The sequence below is a fragment of the Tetrahymena thermophila genome, assembly GCF_000189635.1.
Source record: "Tetrahymena thermophila SB210 genomic scaffold scf_8254505, whole genome shotgun sequence".
Classification (NCBI taxonomy): Eukaryota; Ciliophora; class Oligohymenophorea; order Hymenostomatida; family Tetrahymenidae; genus Tetrahymena; species Tetrahymena thermophila.
Window position 1 is genome coordinate 64,718 of NW_002476280.1, and position 23,925 is coordinate 88,642.

The 23,925-nt window shown below is 25.0% G+C and overlaps 3 protein-coding genes across 3 annotated transcripts; 2 read left to right on the plus strand and 1 right to left on the minus strand. All coding sequences in view use genetic code 6, as the record gives it.

Moving 5' to 3' along the window:
* Window positions 1-568: 568 nt before the first annotated feature.
* TTHERM_01027650 (AAA family ATPase) lies at window positions 569-2,204 on the minus strand (the record flags this gene model as incomplete). The annotated part of the gene is made up of 7 exons (XM_001030702.2): window positions 569-789; window positions 885-1,011; window positions 1,071-1,262; window positions 1,368-1,642; window positions 1,719-1,797; window positions 1,877-1,980; window positions 2,042-2,204. 7 exons carry the CDS (start codon window positions 2,202-2,204, stop codon window positions 569-571), a joined length of 1,161 nt encoding a protein of 386 aa, XP_001030702.2.
* A 1,850-nt stretch (window positions 2,205-4,054) lies between these two features.
* Window positions 4,055-5,203, plus strand: TTHERM_01027660 (eukaryotic aspartyl protease; the record flags this gene model as incomplete). Its single annotated transcript, XM_001030703.1, has 1 exon — window positions 4,055-5,203. One exon carries the CDS (start codon window positions 4,055-4,057, stop codon window positions 5,201-5,203), a length of 1,149 nt encoding a protein of 382 aa, XP_001030703.1.
* Window positions 5,204-6,547: 1,344 nt separating this feature from the next.
* On the plus strand, window positions 6,548-21,993 carry TTHERM_01027670 (dynein heavy chain 1, axonemal protein; the record flags this gene model as incomplete). The annotated part of the gene is made up of 27 exons (XM_001030704.3): window positions 6,548-6,637; window positions 6,855-7,310; window positions 7,509-7,879; window positions 8,156-8,576; window positions 8,641-10,007; window positions 10,067-10,547; window positions 10,595-10,801; window positions 10,864-11,129; window positions 11,185-11,753; window positions 11,836-12,717; window positions 12,884-13,459; window positions 13,512-13,702; window positions 13,762-14,443; window positions 14,518-14,790; window positions 14,969-15,486; window positions 15,542-16,066; window positions 16,120-16,341; window positions 16,400-16,483; window positions 16,555-16,923; window positions 16,981-18,079; window positions 18,140-18,797; window positions 18,851-19,361; window positions 19,412-19,779; window positions 19,835-20,273; window positions 20,419-20,910; window positions 21,250-21,385; window positions 21,539-21,993. The coding sequence occupies 27 exons, from the start codon at window positions 6,548-6,550 to the stop codon at window positions 21,991-21,993; spliced, it is 12,708 nt and encodes a 4,235-aa protein (XP_001030704.2).
* Window positions 21,994-23,925: the final 1,932 nt, after the last annotated feature.

A 23,925-nucleotide genomic window follows, 5' to 3' on the forward strand; every position in this document is an offset into this window, starting at 1 on the left:
TTTAGATAAGTTATCAATTTTTTTTGATAAAAAAACCCAAGAATTTGTTTGAAATATTCAACTATTTAGAATATAACAAATTAAAAATAATTTACTTAATAAACCAAAAAGTAAAAAGTATTTATTGTAAAAATTCTAAAAAAGAAAATAAAATTCAAAAAATAATATCATATTAGATAAGAAATTAAGATACATTCAATACAATTTTTGATAAAAATTTTCTTCTTAAATTAAATTTGTTTACGGTATTTAATTAATTATTATCAATTCAAAATATTTATTTTTTATTTTTTAATGTTATCATACAACTTAAAAAAGCTTAAGAAATTGTAAAGTCATATTCATTAATTTAATTTAATTTTTTTATTTTATTTTATTTAACATAATACAGACTCTATAAAATATAAACAAATAATTATTGTATAATATATCAAGCTTTTTAATAAAATATTTGGTAATCTTTAAAATTTAGAAATATTTTCAGTAAGCTCAGAGAAGGTACTTTTATAAAAATTCTATAAAATCAATTATTGAAACAAGTATATACATTGCTTAAAATAAATTAATTTCAAACCTATTTATTATACTCTTTGACTAAGTTTTTAAAATATAACAATTCTTTTTTTTGTAAGCTTGGAGGTACTTTTTTAACAGCTTCTGTAAAATCATCTATTGAAACAGGTTTTATTTTGGTTGAATCAACACTTAATAATTCATTTTTTTTTAGTTTTCTAAGTGGAAGCATGCAAGCTTCCTTTACTAGAGCTTTAATATCACTACAAGAATATCCTTTTATACAAAACAAAATATTTTACTCTATAATTCATTCAAATGATTTGAGTTTTAAATATTGACAAAATAAAAATAATAAAAAATGTATTTACCATCTATCTTTTTAACTAATTCTTTTATCTATTTTTCGTTTAAAGAAGTCACTGCATCTTTTGTATAATATTTAATTAAATGAAGTCTCGTATTTTCATCTGGCACATCAATCAATATTCTTTTTGTCTGTAATATATAATTAAATTTGAAATTTGATTATTTATACTTCTTCTTATAAGGATTACAAATCTTCTTAGAGCAGCTGAGTCTATTTCTTATGGTCTATTTGTAGCTCCTATTACAATAACTCTATCCTAATCAGAGGAATTAGCACCATCGAACTAAATCAAAAATTCAGTCTTAAGTCTCCTAGATGCTTCGTGTTCATTCTCACATCTAGCCTTTAAAATACTGTCTATTTCATCTATGAATATAATCTTAAATTTAAAAAATGAGATTAATAGTATTTCTCAGATTGTTTTCAAAAATTAATTTTGTTCAGTAACAATGTAAGTTAATTTTAAGATTAAAAAATAATTTACAGAAGGTTGATTTACGTAAGCGCACTAAAAGAGTGCTTTTACTAGTTTCTCTCCTTCTCCTAAATTCTTACTCATTAAATTACTTGCACTAATATTATAAAAAGTTGCATTGCTTTCAGTTGCTACAGCCTTAGCAATAAGAGTTTTCCCATTTCCTGGAGGCCCAAATAGCAAAATACCTCTCGGTGGAGCTCTTATACCTTAAAATATATCTGGTCTAAGATTAGGGTAAATTATAGATTCATAGAGAGCCTCTTTTACTTCTTTTAAACCAGCTTTTTTATCAAAATAAAGTATTTTTACCAAATGAAAAACATGTTTAAAATTTTAATAAAATAAATATAAAATTACCAATATCCTCAAATTTTATTGTATTCTTTTTTTCCAACATTGTTAAATTAATTTACTACACTAAAGGATCTGTTTATAGCTGTATAAATAATTAATAGGAATTCGCTAAATAATAAGATCTTTAAGACAACAAAATTAGAGTAAGTTTTTAATTTTACCTGTTTATTTTAAGCATCTAATTACTTTTTACACTATTCAGCTAATTGAAAGTAGTCATTTGCTTTTTATGTGAGCTATTATTTTAATTCAGGATCATTTTCCTCTTTATAATTTACGAAATAACAAATAAATTGATTGATGAATAATTTGTAAATTAAAATTACATTTTTGCAACTTGACTATTCCTTCTAAAGCTAATATAAATACATATTTTGCTAGTGGATAATTTTTCACATCATATAATTGTACAGCTCTTTTTGCTATATCCACATATTATCTTATTTATTATTATTTATTTTAATCTTCTTTTTTTTTGATACTATCCATTTTAATTAATTTTTTATAAAAATTTTACTCCTATCAAACCTTAGATTTTTTTTTTGATATAAGCCTTAGATAAAGTAGATATATAAATAAATGCAAGTACTTATTTCAATGAAAAACTATTTAACTTATTGATATGTTTTGTCTATTTTTCAGTTTAAATTTTAAAAAAAGAAAATAATAACGCGCATAATAAAATACGATTTAAAATAATAATAGAATTAATTATCTAAGTATTAAAAGTTATGAAACAACCTGAAATTATTTATTTAAAAAAAGAAGATATTTTCAGAGAATTGTAATCTAATTCCATCATAGCTTTTAGCATACGGGATAAATTTGTCATCAGTTGATATATTTACATTTATATTTACAAACATTATATTATGAAAAAGAATTTATTATTTACTAATAAATAATTTACAGGATCAATTAAAGTACTACCTAAAAAATTTATAAAATTTATGGGTTTATTTTTTTTAAATTTTTTTAATATCTTTTCTAATTAGTGGTTTTTAAAAAAAGAAACACTTTTAATTGATTTTTAATTTTAAATAAAAATAATTTTCTTAGTTTTCTCAAATATCAACAATAATTAAAAAAACACTTATTTAATTTAAATAATAAATAAGCTTAAAAATTTACTTATTAGATTTTATCTTTTTAATCTAAATCTAATTCTTATTATTACATATTTACTTTAATAAAAGATATAATGTATTATTAAATAGTTAATTATACTAGTTTGCATTTGATTTAGTGACATTTAAAGTTTAATCTAATTTTAAACATATTTTAATAATGTTATTAAATTTCCATAATTATTTCAAACAATTTTATTTTTTGTTCAAATATTAATTAAAAAACTATTTTATCCTATTAAGTTTTATATTTATTTATCCAAATTATTAAACTAATAATTTTATTTAAAGAAATATAAAACTAATTTTAATTCATTACTTTACAACTTCTAATCTTAATTTTATACATTTATTTCAAAATTATTTTAATAATATCAAAAATAAGTATATATATATATAGATATCAAATATGTTTGCCCTCATTTTCTAAATAATTTAAAAAAAAAGAAATATTTTAAAAAATGTGTATTTAATTAAATATGTTTTAAATCATATTTTTTTATTTATATATTATTTTAATTTCATCACTAAGAATATTTAGACACAACAGGCAAAAATGCACACAAGAAAAAAATTTTGATTTTAAACTGTTTCATTCTACAATTAAATTAATTTGTCATAATACTTAATTTCTTCTTAATTAATAATATTTTGTAAAAAATTGAGGTTTGTTTACTACTTTTAACAAACATAAATTTTAATTATAAATATTATTTTTCAAAAATTTTTTATTCATATTAAACAAATTTTTATTATGATTTTTAGATAGATAGTCAAAAAAGAGAAGTCTCTATTAATATATTCAAATTAATATCTTGCAAAGTTTTCAGTATTTAATTATTAAAATTATTATTTATGATAATTTTGATTAATAGTTGAAATTTATTTTTATAACAAATCAAATTAATCATAAAATAAACTATTTAATTGATTTAAATAAAAAATAATTTTTGAAATTCATAAAATTTTTATTTTCAATCCAAAAAATAATATAATTACCAAAAAAATTTTTAATTTTGGCTGATCAGGTCATTAAATTTATGACATAATATTTTGTAAAAGAATTAAGTAAATGTTAGATAATTAATATTTATTTGGCAATTGAATTTATATAAACATGAATTTATTTTAAAATAAAGTCAAACAAGTAAAAGTTAATTAATTAATTAATTTTTTACTTTAATTAAACTTTTTTGTAAAAAATTATCAAATATGAAATCGATTATTCTGATTTTAAGCTTTTTGTGCTGCGTTTTTAGCAGCAAGTTAATTTCTTTAAAACTTAATGAAATAAAATTTGATGAAAAAACAGATAATTAATACTTTGCATCTAATATGCCACTTTAGCATAGATTAAGGCATTAATAAAGCTTTGAATAAGATAATCTTACTGAAATTGACCTTACTGATAACTATAAGTCTTACTATTATGTAAATCTGTAAATAGGATCACCTCCATAAAATTTTAAATTATCTGTTGATACAGGTTCTTCTGATTTATGGGTATAAAGTATAGATTGTAAAGAAAGTAGTTGTGTGAAGCATTAAAGATTTAATTATACAGCATCTAATACATTTAAAAAGACAGATAGAAATTTCTCAATTCACTATTTAGGAGGAGATGTTAAAGGTAATGTTAGTTAGGATAAACTGACTTTTGGAGGTTTCACAATTAACGACTACTGTTTTGGAATGGCATATCAGTCTAGTACTCTATTTTAATAAGTTTCATTTGATGGTATTTTAGGACTAGCATTTACATCTATTTCAAGTATAAAATCTCCAACAGTAATTGATATGCTATATCAGGAAGGAAAAATTAGTGAGAATTCATTTTCTATTTACCTTTCTTCTAAATAAAATACAAATGAATCAGAATTGATATTAGGGGGATTTAATCCTATTTATGCTGAAACAGAATTTAAATTTTATCCTATTTATAAAGATTATCAATATGTCCTGAAAGGGAACTATTTAAAATTCAATAATTTAAAAATTGATGTAAGCACAGTAATTATTGATAGTGGAACAAGCACAATTTCTGGTGATGAAAATATATTAGGACCAATCGCATAAGCATTTCCTTCTACAATAGACTGTTACAACATTACAGGGTTTCCATCTATTTTCATCAATTTTGATGGAGATGATTATGAACTTTTACCCGAAGACTACATTTATTCTTACACATACAAAGGAGTGTTAAATTGCAGATTGGGCATTAAATATTTTTAACTTAAAAACCCAGGCTAAATTATCCTTGGTGATACTTTTATGAGAAAGTATTATACATACTTCGACAAAACAAATAACAGAATAGGATTTGCAAAGGCTGCTTAAAAATAAACAGTTTAAATTTGAGAACTTAAATAAAAAATTATTTTATATAAAAATATATTTAAAATTAAATTTATAATAAATAATTAAATAAAAAAATTTATAAATTACTAAAAATTTTTATGGGTAAAATCAGGAATATTTTATACAAAGAAAATTTAAAAATTTTTAGAGTAAATAAGATTATTTTAATAATAAAGAGTTTTTATAATTAGTTACTAAATTATATATTTCATTTTTAATTTAGTTAAATGAATAAAATAAAGTAGTTTTAACTGAAAAAATGTATTATTGATAAAAATTTAATTTGTTTGAAATTAAAATACTAATTTAAAAATAAAGAAATAATTATAAAACTTAATTTTTTGCCTTATAAATAAAATAAATTTAATACAAAATCATATTTTAGATTTCAAATTAGTTATTTTTTAAATATTTTAAATTAGAAATGGAGCATTTTCTTTTGATAATTGATGAATCTTATTTTATTTTAGAGAATTTCTTTAATTTTCTCAATTAAATCAATCTAATTATAACATTAAATAGCAATCTCACAAATAAAATTTTATGAAGCAATTTTGTTTACTATTTATTTTAATATTTTTTATTGAAAATTTATTTTTTCAATAATATTTAATTTAAATCATCATACTATATTTAAATAAATTTAGATGCATTTTTAAATACAAAAGAATTAGGAATATTAACTAATTAATGTAAATGTATGGTTTTTGGTTTTTAATAAATAATTACTTGTTTAATAAGAAAAATTATTTTAATACTTGAAAAATAGAATTTGCATTATATAATAAAATAAATTTACAAATTTATTTAAATATCACTTAATATTATTTTTAAATAGATGTATGAAATTTTAGATTTACTTTGAGTAGATATTATATTAATGAAAAATATCAATAAATTAAGTTATTATTATGGTATTCTTTTAAAACTATTAATTATTGTTTCTATTAGTTAGCTAGTAAATATTAATCAATATTTATTATGAAAATGAAATGATCTTGTAGGTTGATTAATTGATTTAGTTGTATTTTATAGTTTATCAAAGAGTGCAATTAAATAAAAAAAAACGAAAAGGAGAAGAATAGCATTAATTAATTAATATCAATTATATTTGCAACAAATAATTAAATCTATAAAAATTTATTTATTATATAGTCCTATTTAAATAGTTAAAACCTAGCAAATTCAAAGTTGGAAAATTCCTCTGAATTTTAGAATAAAGTAACTTATTTAGTTAGGAAAAGGTCTTCAATTTATTGTTTCTATTTCGCTATAAATATTTTAGTTTAGATAGACAAGCCATTTTACAAACAGATTAATCAAATTAAAAAGTTTTGATTTTAGATGCAAAATAATAGCATCATTTCTACAGTGCCTAAGCAAAGAGGTGTTTACTCAGAGGTCATTAATCCAGATAACTCTATATTTTTTGGGGTAATATTTATTCTTTATCACATATGCTTTTTTTAAAGGATTATCTCATAAATTATTTGCCTCCTACTTCCATAAATTTGATTGTATTATCTCTTTTTTAAAATAATATCCAGTAAATAATGTTTATGATCCTTTTAAAGAAGGAAAATCCAATTAATATTATTGATAATAAGAGAACTCTAAAGCTATATTTTTTAAAAATTAAAATAAAAAAAAGCCCAATTCTCAAAATGGACCTGATTAGAGTATGTCAATTATGCTAACTTAAAAGTAAAGGCTCCCTAAAGCCTTTACACTCTCAAGAAAAAATAATTTATCTGAAAAGGGTTTTAAATTAATGCCTCATACCACTAAAAGCCAAACTTAATTTAGTTTAAATGCCCAGTTACAATAACAGTAATAAAGTATTTTGCAGGGAGCTGATTTTACTGCAGGAAATCTCTCTACAACCAACATACTTAGAAGATAACGCTTGAACTAAAGTATTGTGACAAAGAGTATGTAAGCTATGAATATATTTGATAAGAAAAAAATTGAAGATGATAAGACAATTGACCCAAAGGTTATGGAGCCTTTTGATCCTATTCCAGGAAGAGTACCCAGAAAAGTAGCGATAGACAGAAAGAAAAAGGAATATGCTTCCTTTGACATAGAATAGCTTCTTTAAATTGAAGTAGATTTCTTATTTATTTAAAAAAACAGGACTTTTAGATAGATAGATCTTAATTATTTATAAATAAGCAATACTTTCTTACGCAAATAAATCAATTATTCTATCTATATATTTATATAACGTTTTTTCTAGCATAACTATTTTTTTAAATCTAATGTGTCAAAATTAAGACAAATATTTATATTTATTTATTTAAAGGGTATAGATTTCAACAAGCAAGGAGATTAAGCAGAATGGCTTCCATTAGATTTATTTGATGATAATACTTTTGACGATTACCAAGGAAAAGAATGGGTTGAAAGGTTGCAAGATGAAGATGGAAATAATAGAATCATGATTGGTAAAGGTCTTAAATATGACTCAGAATAACAAAAGTTTTTATGGCTTCCTATACAAATAGAGTCGTATGACCAAGCAAGTTAAAAATTTTAAGGATTTTGGAGAGAAAACAATGAATAAGTATCTCTTCATAGAATTTACTTTTGCTTAGATGCAGAAGATCCTCGTAAATACGCAAAAAGAGTAGCTCATGCATTTAAGCAAAGGATTTATGCAGATTCAATTATAAGGTAAATTATATAGAAAATATATATTTAGCTTTTATCAGTACTTAAATAGCGGATTATTATTGAGCAAAGCAAAAGTTATTCAGCTTAAGCAAATGAAAAAATTTTTTGATATTTGCTAAAAAAAGATTCAAGAAGTCTTAAAAGAATTATTTTAAATATTAAAATCTTAAATTTAATTTTGAAAATAATATATTTTTGTTTTAGAAAATAAAAATGAGATGATTTTATTCAAAAAATTTAATAATCATAACAATTTTTATGTAACTAAAAAAATAGATACAATTTTATTATTGATAATATGCCACTACAAGATTTGAGTGAGTTAGACACTGAATAAAAAAAGAGATTGGAAGCTTTAGCTAAAACAAAATAATTAGAAAACCTTGAAACTACAGCGTTAATAATAGAAGTCAATAACGACTATGCGAGAACTATGAATAAGATTATTTTTGATAAATTTATGGATGAAAATAAAGATTAATAGTAAGAGGTTCCTCTTTTTCCTAATAATTTACAATTACCTCCTGAAGTTGAGGAAAAGGAGGTTTCATATTATGGTATGGTTCCTTTAGAGAGACATTTTGGTGCCAAAACTATGTATATTAATAACTTTGGTGAAATAAACTATGAAGATCCTAAAGATTTTACAGAGATTTTCAAAGATTTCTGCTTTGCTTCATTATTTATAAAAGAAGAAGTACTTACTTTTATTTTTGCAAATATTATTAGATTCAATTTTAACAAAATTTAAAAATATTTAGGTTATCTAAGCCTTATAGGAAATCAGAGTAGAATGCAATAAAGTTTTAGAAATGGAAATATTTAATACTGATTTAAACTCTTGTATGGTTTTAGAAGAGTTCAAGCATATCTAAGAATCTGCAACAAGCTAAATTCTCTATCACTTAAAAGGATCTTGGATTTCTGAACTCACTAAGATCATTAAAAATAACTTCTAAGGTGTAGGAAAAGGATGGTTTAACATGAAAGAAACAAACAAGATCACTTATGATTTTGGTAAGCTTAAAAGATTCTTAACTGTAGTTCGTTTGCAAATGTAAGACACAATTCTAACATTAGTTAAGAGATGTTATATTGGCTTATATGATTATTTGCTCGCCTTTGTCCCTCTTGAAGTTTAAATAGAAAATCCAAATAAAGTAAAAAATGTTTACAGAGAATCTGATGAGCTGAAAAATCAGACATAGTAAAATGGGGGAAGAGAAGATCCTATGAATGCACTCTTTTTAATCGATTTAGTTAAAACTCAGAATGATTAAGAATTTGTATACTCTACTAATCCAATGAACTTCATCAACATGATCATCCAAACTTTTGAGAAAGGGTTGGAAGAAATATCTAAAATTCCTGATTTAGAACCAAAAATTGTATAAGAGTTACACAAATCTATGAAAGCAGAGACTTACATAAGAACCCCTATGAAGCCTAGAGAAAGACCTATTACTCCGGATATGTCAGCTAGACCACGTAAGTTCCCAGATGAAAACAAATGGATTTGGGATTTACTTGAAAATCTCAAATTATAGCTAATTGAAGGTATTAAGCCATTAGATGAATATCTTGAATCTTTTAACTAATTTAAGGATGTTCTAAGAATGGATCCTGATGAAGTAATTAGAGCGATTGAAGCTGATGAAAATAACGCTTATGATGTTGATAAGATAGTTGAAGAAATTTCAAATATCAAGAAAAAAGAAGAGGATTTAAGAAGCAAAATTCCTTTAGAAATGCATGTTTCTTTCTTTTAAATATAAACTAATGAAATTTTAGGTTATTTGTGTGAGAAATATTATTAATTGTAAAAGAATTTTATTGAAATGATTGCAAAGAAAGCTAGAATGTAAACTCAAGCAATCACTAATACTTTTATACAAATTTAAAAACGTATCAAAGAAATCCCATAGAATATAGAAGAGTTGACTGAGCTGAAAGAATATATGTTAAATGTACCTATGGAGTTAGAAAAGGTAAAAGTTGAAATGAACAAGTGTTTTGAAATTTACAGCACCTTAGATGGCTTTGGATACAGGTTTTCTAAACTTGATTTAGATCAAAAGTGGACTATTTTTGGATCTCCTAAAGACACCTTAGAACTTATTACAAAAAAGTAAATAAAATGAAATATTAAGCTATTTTTAATTTTTCATTATTATATTAATAAAAAAGGACTAAAGATTTGGAAAAAGATAAGGTTAAATTCTTAGATGAGATGAAGCTGCAATAGAATGATTTTAAAGACCAAGTAGATAACTTAGAAAGAACTATCTTGAATTTCAATTAGTATAGCGATATAAATTAGCATGAAGAAGTTGCACAAACTGCTTTGAACATTATAAAGTAGATAAAGGAATTCCAAGAAGACTCCAGAAAGTTTAATAGCAGAGAAGGCTTGTTTGAAATGGAGTCTACAAATTATGAACAAATTTAAAATATGGAAAAGGAATTCTTGCCATATCAAAATATGTGGATAACAGGCAATTAGTGGTATAAAAACCAGGTTCAATGGTTACATGGTGAATGGGATACTTTGGATGCAATACAAGCTGAAAAATTTGTTGATGAAAGCATCTAGCTTCTTAATAAAGCTATCCGTAGTTTTAAAGATAGAAAAATAGATAATATTTGTTCAATTGCATAAAAAATCAAAGTAATAAATATCTTTTAATTTAAAATATCTAATACGAATTTAAATAGGCTGAAATAGAAGAGTTCAAGCCCAAAGTTCCTCTTATGGTAGGACTACGCTAAAAAGGTATGAAAGAAAGACATTGGCAAGATATATCAGCTAAAATTGGTTTCGAAGTAAAACCTACACCAGATTTTACATTTACAAAAGCTCTTGACTTAGGTTTAATGAAAATAGTTGATCATTGTGTTGATGTAGGAGAAAGAGCAGCAAAAGTAATTTATTTTTAAAACTATTTATTTTGAGATATAATTTTAATTGTTTTAACTAACTAAAGGAATTCTAAATAGAAAATATGCTTTTTGACATGAAGAATATATGGGAAAATGTTAACTTCTAATTCAAAGAATATAAATAGAGTTATATTGTCAAAGGCTATGACGAAATTCAAATCATATTAGATGATCATATTGTCAATTCATAAAATTTACAATTTTCACCTTTCAAGAAACCATTTGAACAAGAGATCATTGAGTGGAATGAGTAGCTTAAGATTATGTCTGATGTTCTTGAAGAATGGGCAAAGTGTTAAGGATAATGGATGTAATCAAAGTTTTCATATAAAAATTTTTATTTATTATATAAACAATTAAATAAGGTATCTTTAGCCTATTTTTGATTCTCCTGATATTGCAAAGCAATTGCCAGCAGAAACCAAAAAATTCAAAACTGTTGATAGCACTTGGAAACACACTATGAACCAAGCTAAGATGATAGTAAATGTAAGAAGAGTATGTATAGGTGAAGGTCTATTAGAAAGACTGTAAGAAGCAAATAAAAATCTTGAAATCATTTAAAAAGAATTAAATAATTATTTGGAGAAAAAAAGAGAAATATTTGCACGTTTCTACTTCTTGTCGAATGATGATTTGCTTGAAATTCTTTCTCAAACAAAAGAACCAACAGCTGTCTAACCTCATTTAAAAAAAGTATTCGAAAATATCAATGAGATAGAATTTGATGAAAACAAAAGAATTAAAGCTATGATGTCTGCAGAAAAAGAAAAAGTAGATTTCATTGAATTAGTTGATCCAAAAAATAAAAATGTTGAGAATTGGATGAATGAGCTAGAAAACATGATGTGCAAGTCTGTTAGAGCAGCACTTAATAATTCAGTTTTAGACTATCCTACAAAGAAAAGAACTGAATGGGTAATTAGTCATCCAGGTAAATAATTGTTTATGCTAAATTAAAAATTTATATTTAAAATTTATGCCTTTATTGACTTAATATTTTTAATGATATTTAGGTTAATGTGTTCTTAATGGCTCTTAATTGGTTTGGACAAATTCGGTTGAGGTTGCATACAAAGATGGCGTAAAAGGAGTCAAATTATATTGGGACAAGCTAGATATCTACTTAAAAGATTTAGTAGAGTTAGTCAGATAAAAATTAACAAAATAATAGATGGTAACCATAAATGCACTGATTGTGCTTGATGTCCATGCTAAGGATGTTGTCGAAAATTTATGGAGAACTAATGTTAATGATATTGCAGCTTTTGAATGGATTTCTCAACTGAGATATTATTGGGAGAATGATGATTGCTTTGTTAAATGCATTTAAACTTCATTCCCTTATGGTTATGAATACTTAGGAAATACACTTAGATTAGTTATAACTCCTCTTACTGATAAGTGTTATATGACATTAATGGGTGCTTTAAAACTAAATTTAGGTGGTGCTCCTGCTGGACCAGCAGGAACAGGTAAAACTGAATCAGTAAAAGATCTTGCTAAAGCCTTAGCAAAGTAATGTGTTGTTTTTAATTGTTCTGATAGTATGGACTACATTATGGTTGGCAAATTCTTTAAAGGTCTTGCTAGTGCAGGTGCTTGGTGTTGTTTTGATGAGTTTAATAGAATTAATATTGAAGTACTCTCTGTTATCGCTTAACAACTACTTATCCTATTTGGTGAAAAAGCAAAAGGTACTCCAGCTGTTGAATTTGAAGGTTCAGTTATCAAACTTAAACCTACTTTTTGTGTCTTTATTACTATGAATCCTGGTTATGCAGGTCGTACAGAACTTCCAGATAATTTAAAGGCTCTTTTCCGTGCCGTAGCGATGATGGTTCCAGATTATGCTATGATTGGAGAAATTATGCTTTACAGTTTTGGTTTTACAGAAGGTAACAATTACAATTAAAATAATTTAAATTATATTAACATCTATAAAAATATTCATTTCAATAAAATATAATTTTAGTATAATTTACAAAACATTATAGTCAAATTTTTAATAAATTTATAAAAATTTTAAATGAATTTATCATAAAAAATTTATATTAATTTTAGGTAGAAAATTAGCAAAGAAAATGGTTGCCACATTTAAACTTTCATCAGAATAATTATCTTCATAGGATCATTATGATTATGGTATGAGAGCAGTTAGAAGTGTTATTAACGCAGCAGGTCTTTTGAAGGCAGCTAATCCAGATATGGATGAAGGTTAGCTTTTACTTCGTGCACTAAGAGATGTAAATGTTCCTAAGTTTTTAAAAGATGATCTTCCTTTGTTTGAAAATATTATGTCTGATCTTTTCCCTGGTGTCGAAAAACCTTAGGTAAATTATGGAAAGTTACTTAATTCGATTGATCAAAAGTGTATTGAACAAGGATTATAACCTGTTCCCCCATTCATTGCTAAGATCATATAACTTTACGATACTATCTAAGTCCGTCATGGTCTTATGATAGTAGGTCCTACTGGTGGTGGTAAAACTAGTAATTATAAGGTATTGCAAGCTGCTATGAGCCATCTACATGATTAAGGCTTTGCTAAAGTTAATGTGCATATTCTTAATCCAAAGAGTATAACTATGGGATAATTATATGGTTAATTTAATGAACAAACTCATGAATGGACTGATGGTATTCTCTTTACTTTTTTTAATCAATATTTTACAAAAAATTTAAATAAAAGGTATTCTCGCTTACAGAGTTAGAGAGTGCTGTAGAGATCAATCAGTAGATAAACACTGGGTTATGTTTGATGGTCCTGTTGATGCTATTTGGATTGAATCTATGAATACTGTTTTGGATGATAATAAAAAACTATGCCTCAATTCAGGTTAAATTTTAACTCTTACTCCTTAAATGACTATGATGTTTGAGGTAATTTAAATTATGGTTAAATAATAAAAATATATTAAAAATATGAATATAATTAATAGGTTGAGGATTTAACTGTTGCCAGTCCCGCTACTGTTAGTAGATGTGGTATGATATATATGGAACCTGATTCTTTAGGAGTGAAACCACTAATTGAATCATGGCTTAATACAATACCTTAAAACCTTTATAAATTTGGTAAAATTGCAGAAAAACTAAAGAACCTATTCGATGCTTACATTGAAGATGCTTTATGGTTCTTACGTCGTAACATTGTAGAACCAGTAACTACTATGAATAATAATCTTTTGTAGTCATTATGCCGTTTATTGATGTGCTTTTTCAGAAATTATGAAGAAACAGAAGTTAAAAAAATATAAGAAGAAGAATTATAAGGAGTTGAAAGGTCTTTAGAATCTTTATTTATATTTTGTATGATCTGGTCACTTGGGTGTACTGGTGAATATGAGGGGAGAATTAAATTTGATCATTTTTTAAGAGAAAAAGTTTAATAAATAAGTCCAAATGTTATTTTACCAGAAGAAGGAACAGTATATGAATATGAATTTGATTTATCTATGAAATAGTTTACACGCTGGAGTGAGAGGAATAAAGAATTTTAGATTGACTAAAAAGCTCAATATCATGAAATTATGATTCCTACCTAAGATTCTACTAGAAATTCCTTCATAATTAAACTCCTCCTCTAAAATTCTTATCACATTTTAACTCCTGGTCCTACAGGTAAACACTTGATTATTTTCTATTAAATTTTGAGATTTTGCTAATTTTTAAAAAATAAAAAAATTGAATAAAAGGTACTGGTAAGTCTTTGAACATATCTAATTTATTAACATCTGGATTAAGTGAGAGCTTCTAATCTATATCAATTACTTTTTCAGCATAAACAAGTGCTAATTAGACTTAGGATACAATAGATGGTAAAATGGATAAAAGAAGAAAAGGTGTTTTTGGTCCTCCTATTGGTAAAAAGTTCATTATATTCGTTGACGATCTCAATATGCCTAAGAAAGAAGAGTATGGAGCACAACCTCCTATCGAACTTATTAGGTAGTATCTTGATCATAAAGGTATTTAAAATAATAATTGATATATTTAAAACTTTAATTCTATTTTTTTTAGTTAAAAAAAACTTTCTAAATTATCTTCAAAAAAGTTGTAAAAAAACAAAATATGATAAAAATGCTTAATTTTTATCTTTATCATATGAATTTTTAATTTAAGATTTATTTAAATGAAAATTTATAGGTTGGTACAATAGAAGGGACTTGCAATTTATGAAAATGGAAGATGTGATTATTTTAGCTGCTATGGGACCTCCTGGTGGTGGTAGAACTTTTATTACTAACAGGGTAGTCCGTCATTTTAACATTTTAGGATATACCGAACTTGATTAGAACACCATCTAAGAAATATTCAAGAATTTAGTTTCATTCTTCTTAAAAAGATTTTCTGAAGATATCAAATAGAATATTAGCAATGTTGTTAAAACTGCCTTGGACGTATATAATTAAGTTAAAATAGATCTTCTTCCTACTCCTTCTAAGTCACATTATACATTCAATCTACGTGATATTTGGAAAGTATTTTAGGGAGTTTGCTCGATTACACCTAAGTTCTGCACAGATTTAAAGTCATTACTAAGATTATTCTATCATGAAAATATGAGAGTATTCCATGATAGATTAACAACAGACTCAGATAGAAAATATTTGCATAAGCTTTTAGTTTAATAATTCCAAGGTTACCACATAAAAGAAGAAGATGTAATATATTAAAGTTTTAGAAAATAAAGTATTTAATTATGATATTTAATAACAGGTAATAGACAATGAACGTATTATTTATGGTGACTTTTTGTCTGGAAGAGAAGTAGATATAAGAAATTATTAGCAAGTTACTGATTTGAATTCTTTATTGGATAAAATGGACAATTTCCAAGAAGAATACAATAATGATAGCTCATTCGTTTTTGGAGGCTAGAAAAAGCCTATGAAATTAGTTATGTTCTTAGATGCTTGTGAACATATTGCAAGGATAGCACGTATTATAAGATAGCCAAATGGTAATGCTCTCATTTTGGGTGTTGGTGGTTCAGGAAGATAATCATTAAGCAGAATGGCAACTTTCATTACTAACTATAAGATTTTCTAAATAGAAGTTATCAAAAATTACAATATGAGAAGCTGGAGAGATGATGTCAAAAAAGTTCTTCTCTATGCAGGTATAGAAAACAAGCCTATTTCTTTCTTGTTTTGTGATACTTAGATTATTAAAGAATAAATGATGGAGGATATAAATAATATCCTTAACTCTGGTGATGTAACAGGAATCTACCAAGACAAAGTAATTAAGAAAATTAAAATTTTCACACGTTATATAATATTATGTTTAATTAGGATTAAGAAGAAATTATGGCAGCATGCAAGGCTGATTGTTTGAAGAAGCAATTGCCTCCAACTAAAATGAACATTTTTACTATTTATTTGAGTAGAGTAAGAAAGAATATTCATTTAATTATTGCTATGTCACCTCTCGGAAGTGCTTTTACAACAAGACTTCGTATGTTCCCTTCTTTGGTTAATTGTTGTACAATTGATTGGTTCACAGAGTGGCCAGAAGTAATTTTAATAAATTTTAACATTTAAAGATCTAAACGTTTTAATAATCTAAATTTAGGAAGCTTTAATTAATGTTGGCAAAGGCTAATTATAAGATTATGAAGAAGACCTCCAATTAGGTTAAAATCTTGGTACAGTTGTGGTAAATATAATTTATTTCAATAGAAATACAGAGAATATGTTTAAAATACTTTTTTAAAATAAATAAATCAGGAAATGTTTAAAATCATTCACAAATCTGTTGAAAAGGCTTCAAATAAATTTTATGAATAATTACGTAGATACAATTATGTTACTCCTACTAGTTATTTAGAGTTACTTTCAACTTTTAGAAACGTCCTTTCTTTCAAAAAGAAAGAGGTTCAAAAGAGTATTTAGAGACTCAAGTCTGGTCTTGATAAGCTGGAGGAAGCTAACAAATCAGTTGAAGAAATGAGAATAGTACTTAAAGATATGCAACCTTAACTTGAGAAAGCTTCTGCTGAGACAGAGAAAATGATGGAAAAGCTATCAGTAGATAAAGCAGATGCTGATGCTACCTAAAAAGTTGTTGCTGTAGAAGAAGCATAAGCTACTTAATAAGTAAAAGATTAATTAATTTCCTTACAAATATTTTGATTTATTTTAATAAACTATTAGGCTGCAGAAGCTACAAAACTTGCAGAAGAAGCAGAAGCAGCTGTTGCTGATGCTAATAGATAATTAGCAGAGACATTAGCTGAAGTACAAAAACTTAAAAAGGAGCACTTAGTTGAAATTAAATCCCTTGGTTCTCCACCTACTGCAGTCAAAGTCACATTAGGTGGTGTTGTGATATTAAATTAGGAAGCTATTAAATAAAATGGTGGTCAAATTATTATGAGTAATGTTGAAGGTTAGGTAGGAGGTAAGAAGGAAGAAAACTATTTTGAAACAGCTAAAAGATATTTACTTAGTGATACTAAATAGTTGTTAGATCTTTTGATGACTTATGATAAGGATGCAATCACTGGTGCTACAATTAAGAAATTAGAGGAAAAAATATTAAATCAGCCTGAATTTACTTTTAATGCTGTCGAAAGATGCTCTTTTGCCACTAAATTCTTGTATATGTGGGTAAAGGCAATGGTTGATTATTATAAAGTGTATACTGAAACTAAGCCATTAAGAGAAAAATTGATTGAAATGAGGAGAATTGTCGATGAAAAAATGGGATAATTGAGAATAAAGAAAGAAGAACTTGCAAAGATCAATGCTAAGATATAGCACTTGGAAGAAATGTTCTCATAAAAAATGAAATAAAAGGAAGAGCTTACTCGCAAAATAGAGGAGTGCGAAATTAAATTAGAAAGAGCTAAAAAATTAACTGATGGTTTGTCAGAAGAATCAGTTAGATGGGCCTAGGATATTTAAGCGTTAAATAATAAAGCAAATTTAGTGCCAGCTCATTCAATTATAGCTGCCGGTATGATAGCATATAGTGGCCCATTCACATCTAACTTTAGGTAAGATCTTGAATAAGATTGGGTGTTAAATCTTGCATAGCTTGAACTAGAGCACGACACTAAAATCACAATGAGATCTTTCTTGGGTGAGCCAGTTAAGATCTAATAATGGAACATTAGTGGTCTACCCAAGGATGATACTTCAATCGAAAATGGTATTATTATTGAATAGGGTAGAAGATGGCCTCTTATGATTGATCCTTAAACATAGGCAAATAAGTATATCAAAAATATGGGTAAAGACCATTTAGAAGGTAAAAAGACATTTTTATTTTATTTTTTATAGATCAAATATATTTTTAATTAAAATAAAGGTATCGAAATTGTCAAAGCCAATGAAGCAACAATTATGAAGACTATGGAATTATCTGTACAATTTGGAAGATGGGTGCTTATTGAGAATGTAGGCACTGATCTTGATCCTTCTCTTGAGCCTATTTTGCAATAGTAGGTTGTTAAGCAAGGAAGTGGCTATGTCATAGTTATTGGTGATAAACCATTAAACTATTCTGATCAATTTAAACTTTTCCTCACTACTACTATGCCTAATCCTCATTATCCACCTGAAACATTTGTAAAAGTTAGTATAATTAACTTTGCAATTACACCAAGTGGTTTGGAAGAATAAATGTTAGCTCAGATAGTTGCATTAGAAAATCCTACTCTCCAGTAAAAGAAAACTGAAATAGTCAAAAAGAATGCTGAAGATTAGAGGGCTTTAATAAAAATAGAAGACTCTATCCTTGAAAGCTTATCAGGTACTGGAGAAATTTCAGAAATATTAATGGATGAAACATTGATAAATCAACTCTAAACTTCTAAAAAATTCGCTGCTGAAATCAATTAGAGAGTAAAAGACTCAAAAATAACAGAAGCACAAATAGATGAGGCAAGAGAAAGCTATAGAGCAGTTGCTTTCAGAGCTTCTATACTCTTCTTCTGCATAGTCGATTTAGCATCAATTGATCCTATGTATTTTCATTTTATATTCCTAAAATAAATTTAATAATTATTTACTTTTGTAGGTATCAGTATTCATTGTAATGGTTTACTAATTTATTCATAATGGGTGTAGAAAAAGCTCCAGAGTCAAATGAATTAGAATAGCGCTTAGAAAATTTAAATAACTACTTTACTTATTCCTTATATGAAAATGTTTGTAGGTCGCTTTTTGAAAAGCATAAATTAATTTTCTCTTTCATGCTTGCTGTCAAAATTCTTCAAGGCCGTAATGAGATGGATGAAGTAGAATGGCGTTATTTCTTAGCAGGTCCCTCAGGTGAAGTGCATATACCTTAAAATCCAACTACTTGGATTTCTGAAAATTCTTGGCCAGATATCTACAGATAATTCTATGGAATGAACCAATTAAGCAGTTTTAGAGGCATTAATGATCACCTTATTCAAAAATCTGATAGCTGGAAAAGTATTTTTGATTCTACAAATGCATAAGAAGAACCTTTGCCTGAAGAGTGGAATGAAAACTTAAACAGCTTCTAAAAGCTAATAGTTCTTAAATCAATACGTCCAGACAAAGTAAAAAAAATATAATTAGCTTTTATCAAATATTAATAAATTTTTATTAGGTTGTATAAGGTGTTTAAAATTGGATTTCAGAAAAAATTGGTAGAGAATTTATTATTGTTCCTACATTTGATCTAAGCAAGTGCTATAAAGATTCGAATGTAGTCAGTCCTTTAATTTTCGTACTTTCTTAAGGTTCAGATCCTATTGCAGATTTCCTAAAGTTTGCAGAAGATATGGAAATGACCAAAAAGTATGACTCAATATCTTTAGGTTAAGGCTAAGGTCCTAAAGCAGAGAGATTGATAAAAGAATGTGCTTAAAGGGGTTATTGGGCACTTTTATAAAATTGTCACTTGGCAATTTCATGGATGCCTGAACTAGAAAGAATTTGTGAAGGCTTGAATGAAAATATGCATCAAGATTTCAGGTAAAAATAAATTTAAAATCTATTAAAAATAATATATAATTTTTGAAATTAATAGACTATGGTTAACAAGTATGCCTAGTGGTTCATTCCCCATATCAGTACTTTAAAATGGTATTAAAATAACTATGGAACCTCCTTAAGGTTTAAGAGCTAATTTATTAAGAACTTACAAAAATCTTACAGAACAAGAATTAGTTGATTGCCAAAAACCATAGGAATTCAAAAAATTGCTATTTGGTTTCTGTCTTTTCCATGCTATTATTTAAGACAGAAGAAAGTTTGGTGCTATTGGCTGGAATATACCATATGAATTTACAAATGAAGATTTGAATGTATGTAAAAAGTAATTAAAAATGCTATTGGATGAGTATCAAAAAATTCCTTATAAAGTAATTAATTTCCTTGGTGCTGAAATCAATTACGGAGGAAGAGTTACAGATGATAAAGATGTTAGATTAATCAAAAGTATATTGAAGCTCTACATTAATGCAGAAGTAAATAGAATTTTAATTACTTACTTATTTTCTAAAAGGATTTAAATTTTTTTTATAATTATTCAAATTTTTTCGAAACATATTCTTTCATTTCAAGATAAAGTTTCTTGCAATTTTTAAAATTTTTTTAATTGAATTATTGAAGTCGTTAGGCGATAAATATTAGTATTCTGAATCTGGTATTTATTACTCCATCCCTGCAGGTAAACTTGAAGATTATATTAAATACATAGAGGGATTACCCCTTAATCCTTCTCCAGAAGCATTCGGATTGCATGATAATGCTGAAATAACAAATGCTTAGAATGAAACAATGAATTTATTGGCCACTATTCTTTCCTGTCAACCAAGAAGTTCTACAGGTCATGGTAAATCTAGAGAAGAAATAATTGAAGATATAGCAGTAATGGTAGAAACAAAAACTCCTGAGCTATTCGATATTGAAATCATTTAAAGATCATATCCTACTTTATACGAAGAATCTATGAATACAGTTTTAGTTTAAGAACTGATCAGATACAATCGTTTACTTAAAGTTTTGAAAGAGTCTTTAATAAATTTGAAAAAAGGTCTTAAGGGATTGGTTGTACTATCAGAAGAATTAGAGAAATTATCTAACTCTCTCTATGATAATTAAGTAATTAAAATTTTATTCTTCATTTATTCAAATTCAAATATAGAAAGAGGTTTTTTGCCTCAAAAATTTTATTTTATAATAAAAAAAATTTAAATTATTAGTTCATTAAAAACAGAATTTTTTTTAGAAAAATAATTCATTAAATTTTACTTTATATTTTTAAACAATATCATTTATTGTTTAATATTAATTTTTATTCTTAATTTATAAACTATATTTATAAAAAAAAAAACACATCAGTAAATATAAGGATTAAAATTTGTGTTTGAAATGTTTATACTATTTTTTATGAAATTAATTCAAAATTTTGATAATAAATTTTAATAAACTTACAAAAAGGTACCATAACTTTGGGCAGATAAAGGGTTTTTATCTTTAAAACCTCTATCTTCTTGGACTTAAGATTTAAATGATCGTATTTCATTCTTGTAAAATTGGATAGATAATGGTACTCCAAAAGTATTTTGGATTTCAGGTAAAAACAATTAAATTGAGTTTATTTATTAAAATAAAATTTAGATAGGATGTCTAAATTGTTTATAATTATTTATTATTACCGTTATTCATTTATTAATAGCTATTAAATATTTTTAAATTTCATGTAATTTATTTAAAAAATTAAAAATAGGATTCTTCTTCCCTTAAGCTTTTATTACTGGAATGACTTAAAATTATGCTAGAAAAAAAGTTATAGCAATTGATCAATTGTAATATGAGTATTAAATATTAGATACTTTAACTCACACAGATATCACAGAAAAACCAGAAGATGGTGTTTATGTATATGGTATATTTTTGGAAGGTGCTAGCTGGAATTACAAAAAACATATAATAGACTAGCCTATACCAAAAGAACTGTTTTCTGATTTGCCTTTAATGCATATCATACCTACTGCAGAGAAAGAGCAAGGATCAAAAATAATATATTAATGTCCTATGTATAAAGTAGTTTCAAGAAGAGGTACTTTAAGTACAACAGGACATAGTACTAACTTTGTTATGCCTATAGAACTTCCAACTAAGGAAAAAGAAGACATATGGATTAGAGCAGGTGTGGCTGCATTCCTTTCTTTAAGATATTGATAGAAAAATAAATATTTCTATCCTAAAAATAAAAAATATTTTAACTGTATAACTTTAATAAAATTAAATAATTATCTTTTTATGTAGAAAGCATTAAGATAAATAAAGTAAATATAATTATTTGAAAAATTTTTTTAATGTGCTGAACTACTTTTGTTCTACTAAGATATTTTAATAAAAAGATAATAAAAAAATATTTATATTTAAAATTAAAAAAATAATTATTCTCTTGATTTTTATACATCTTAAATCTTTTATTAAAAATTTTCTATAGCTATTGACAGACACTGAAAATTTTTGTATTATATTTTCATAGTCTTTCTTATTGCAATTCAAGTGTTTCTATTATTAAATTTAAAATTAATTAAAAGTCTACCTTCATGTTAGGATGAAGATTAAACAGGAGTTGCTTCTTTAGAAAATCTATTAATAGTCTTATTTAAATATGTATTTTTAAATAAGAAAAGTTTAAAAAAAAAAAATTAATCATCTTTGACAGAATTCGTTTTTATTATTTTACTAAATAAATATTTTTATTTTTTTAATAAAAACTAAGCAATCTAATGCTATTTTTTAAAAATTGAAACAATATAACTATAAATGATAATAAATTTCGATTTTTCAATATTTTAAATGAAAATAAAAATTATAAAATAGACTTTAAAGAAATTTTTTTTTCTCTTTTAATTATAATTTTTTTATTCGATTCAAGGAGATGAGTAATCATACTTTTATTTTTTAATAATTACCTCTTTCAAGGGCATTAAATTCATAAAATAAATTTCACTTTTTAAAAGCTTAAAATTAAAGGATAATTATGAAATATTTGTATTGATATTATATTTTCATATGTTTTTATTGTATAGTTGATAAGTATTACTTACCAAATATGTAAATCACTTGTGTGGCTCACAAATCATGATTATTGAGAAATGTATTTATTGAGCATAAACGTCTGGTAAACTGAAATATGTTATTAAGATAGATAGAACTAATTATTTTACGCAATACATAAATAAAGATTATTGAAAAATATTTAAAAGCTTAAAATCATCTAGCAAGTTTGCAATATATTTGTTTGAACAAATCAATTTTTTTTAGAGTAGTTACTGAGTCTATAAATTAAAAATTAAATAGCGAAATGCCTCTACTGATTAGAATTATTTTTATACGAATAACTATCATTTAAACAGAAATATATTTATCAAAATCAACTTAAAATATCAAGAGATTCGTATTGTGATACATAAACAAAATTTATTACATTTTACTTGTTTTATAATTTTTTATATCTTAATCTAAAATTTTAGATTTTTTCCCTTAGATGACATCATAACCATGATTACGTCTTTAAGCAGGGTGTAAACTACTAAAATGTTAGGCTAATTCAAAACTCTAATAACTTTTAAATCCGGATTTTACCCCTCTTAAAATATTTAGTGCATTGAATAAGATTTGATATTTTTGGAAAGGTATACTTGAAGTTAAAACTACTTTTTAAATATTTTGCTCTTTGAAATAAAAGCTTACAAATAATCTGAATATTTTTGGAAAAAAAAATTGATTCAGTAACGTAGGAGCCTTTTTTGAGTGAATAAAATTGAATTTGTCTTGATCAATTAATAAATTTAATTTTTATATATCAGATAAGAATAGAAAAAAATTTATCAATATATGAATTAAATAATGATTTAAAAAATATTAAATCTTTTATCCCAAAATAAAGTTAACATTTATAATTATCACTCATTTAATAAGTTAATAATACTGAGCAATCATCATTTACCTCAAATTTTTTTCTTCTGTCAATAACTGAAAATCAATCCGTTAATCATTTTAAGGTAAACGTAAAAAAAATTAAAAAATAATAAGTAAGATTTTTAATGAGTTGGTTCACATATATAGAAGCTTTATTTTTTGTATTTTTAAAAA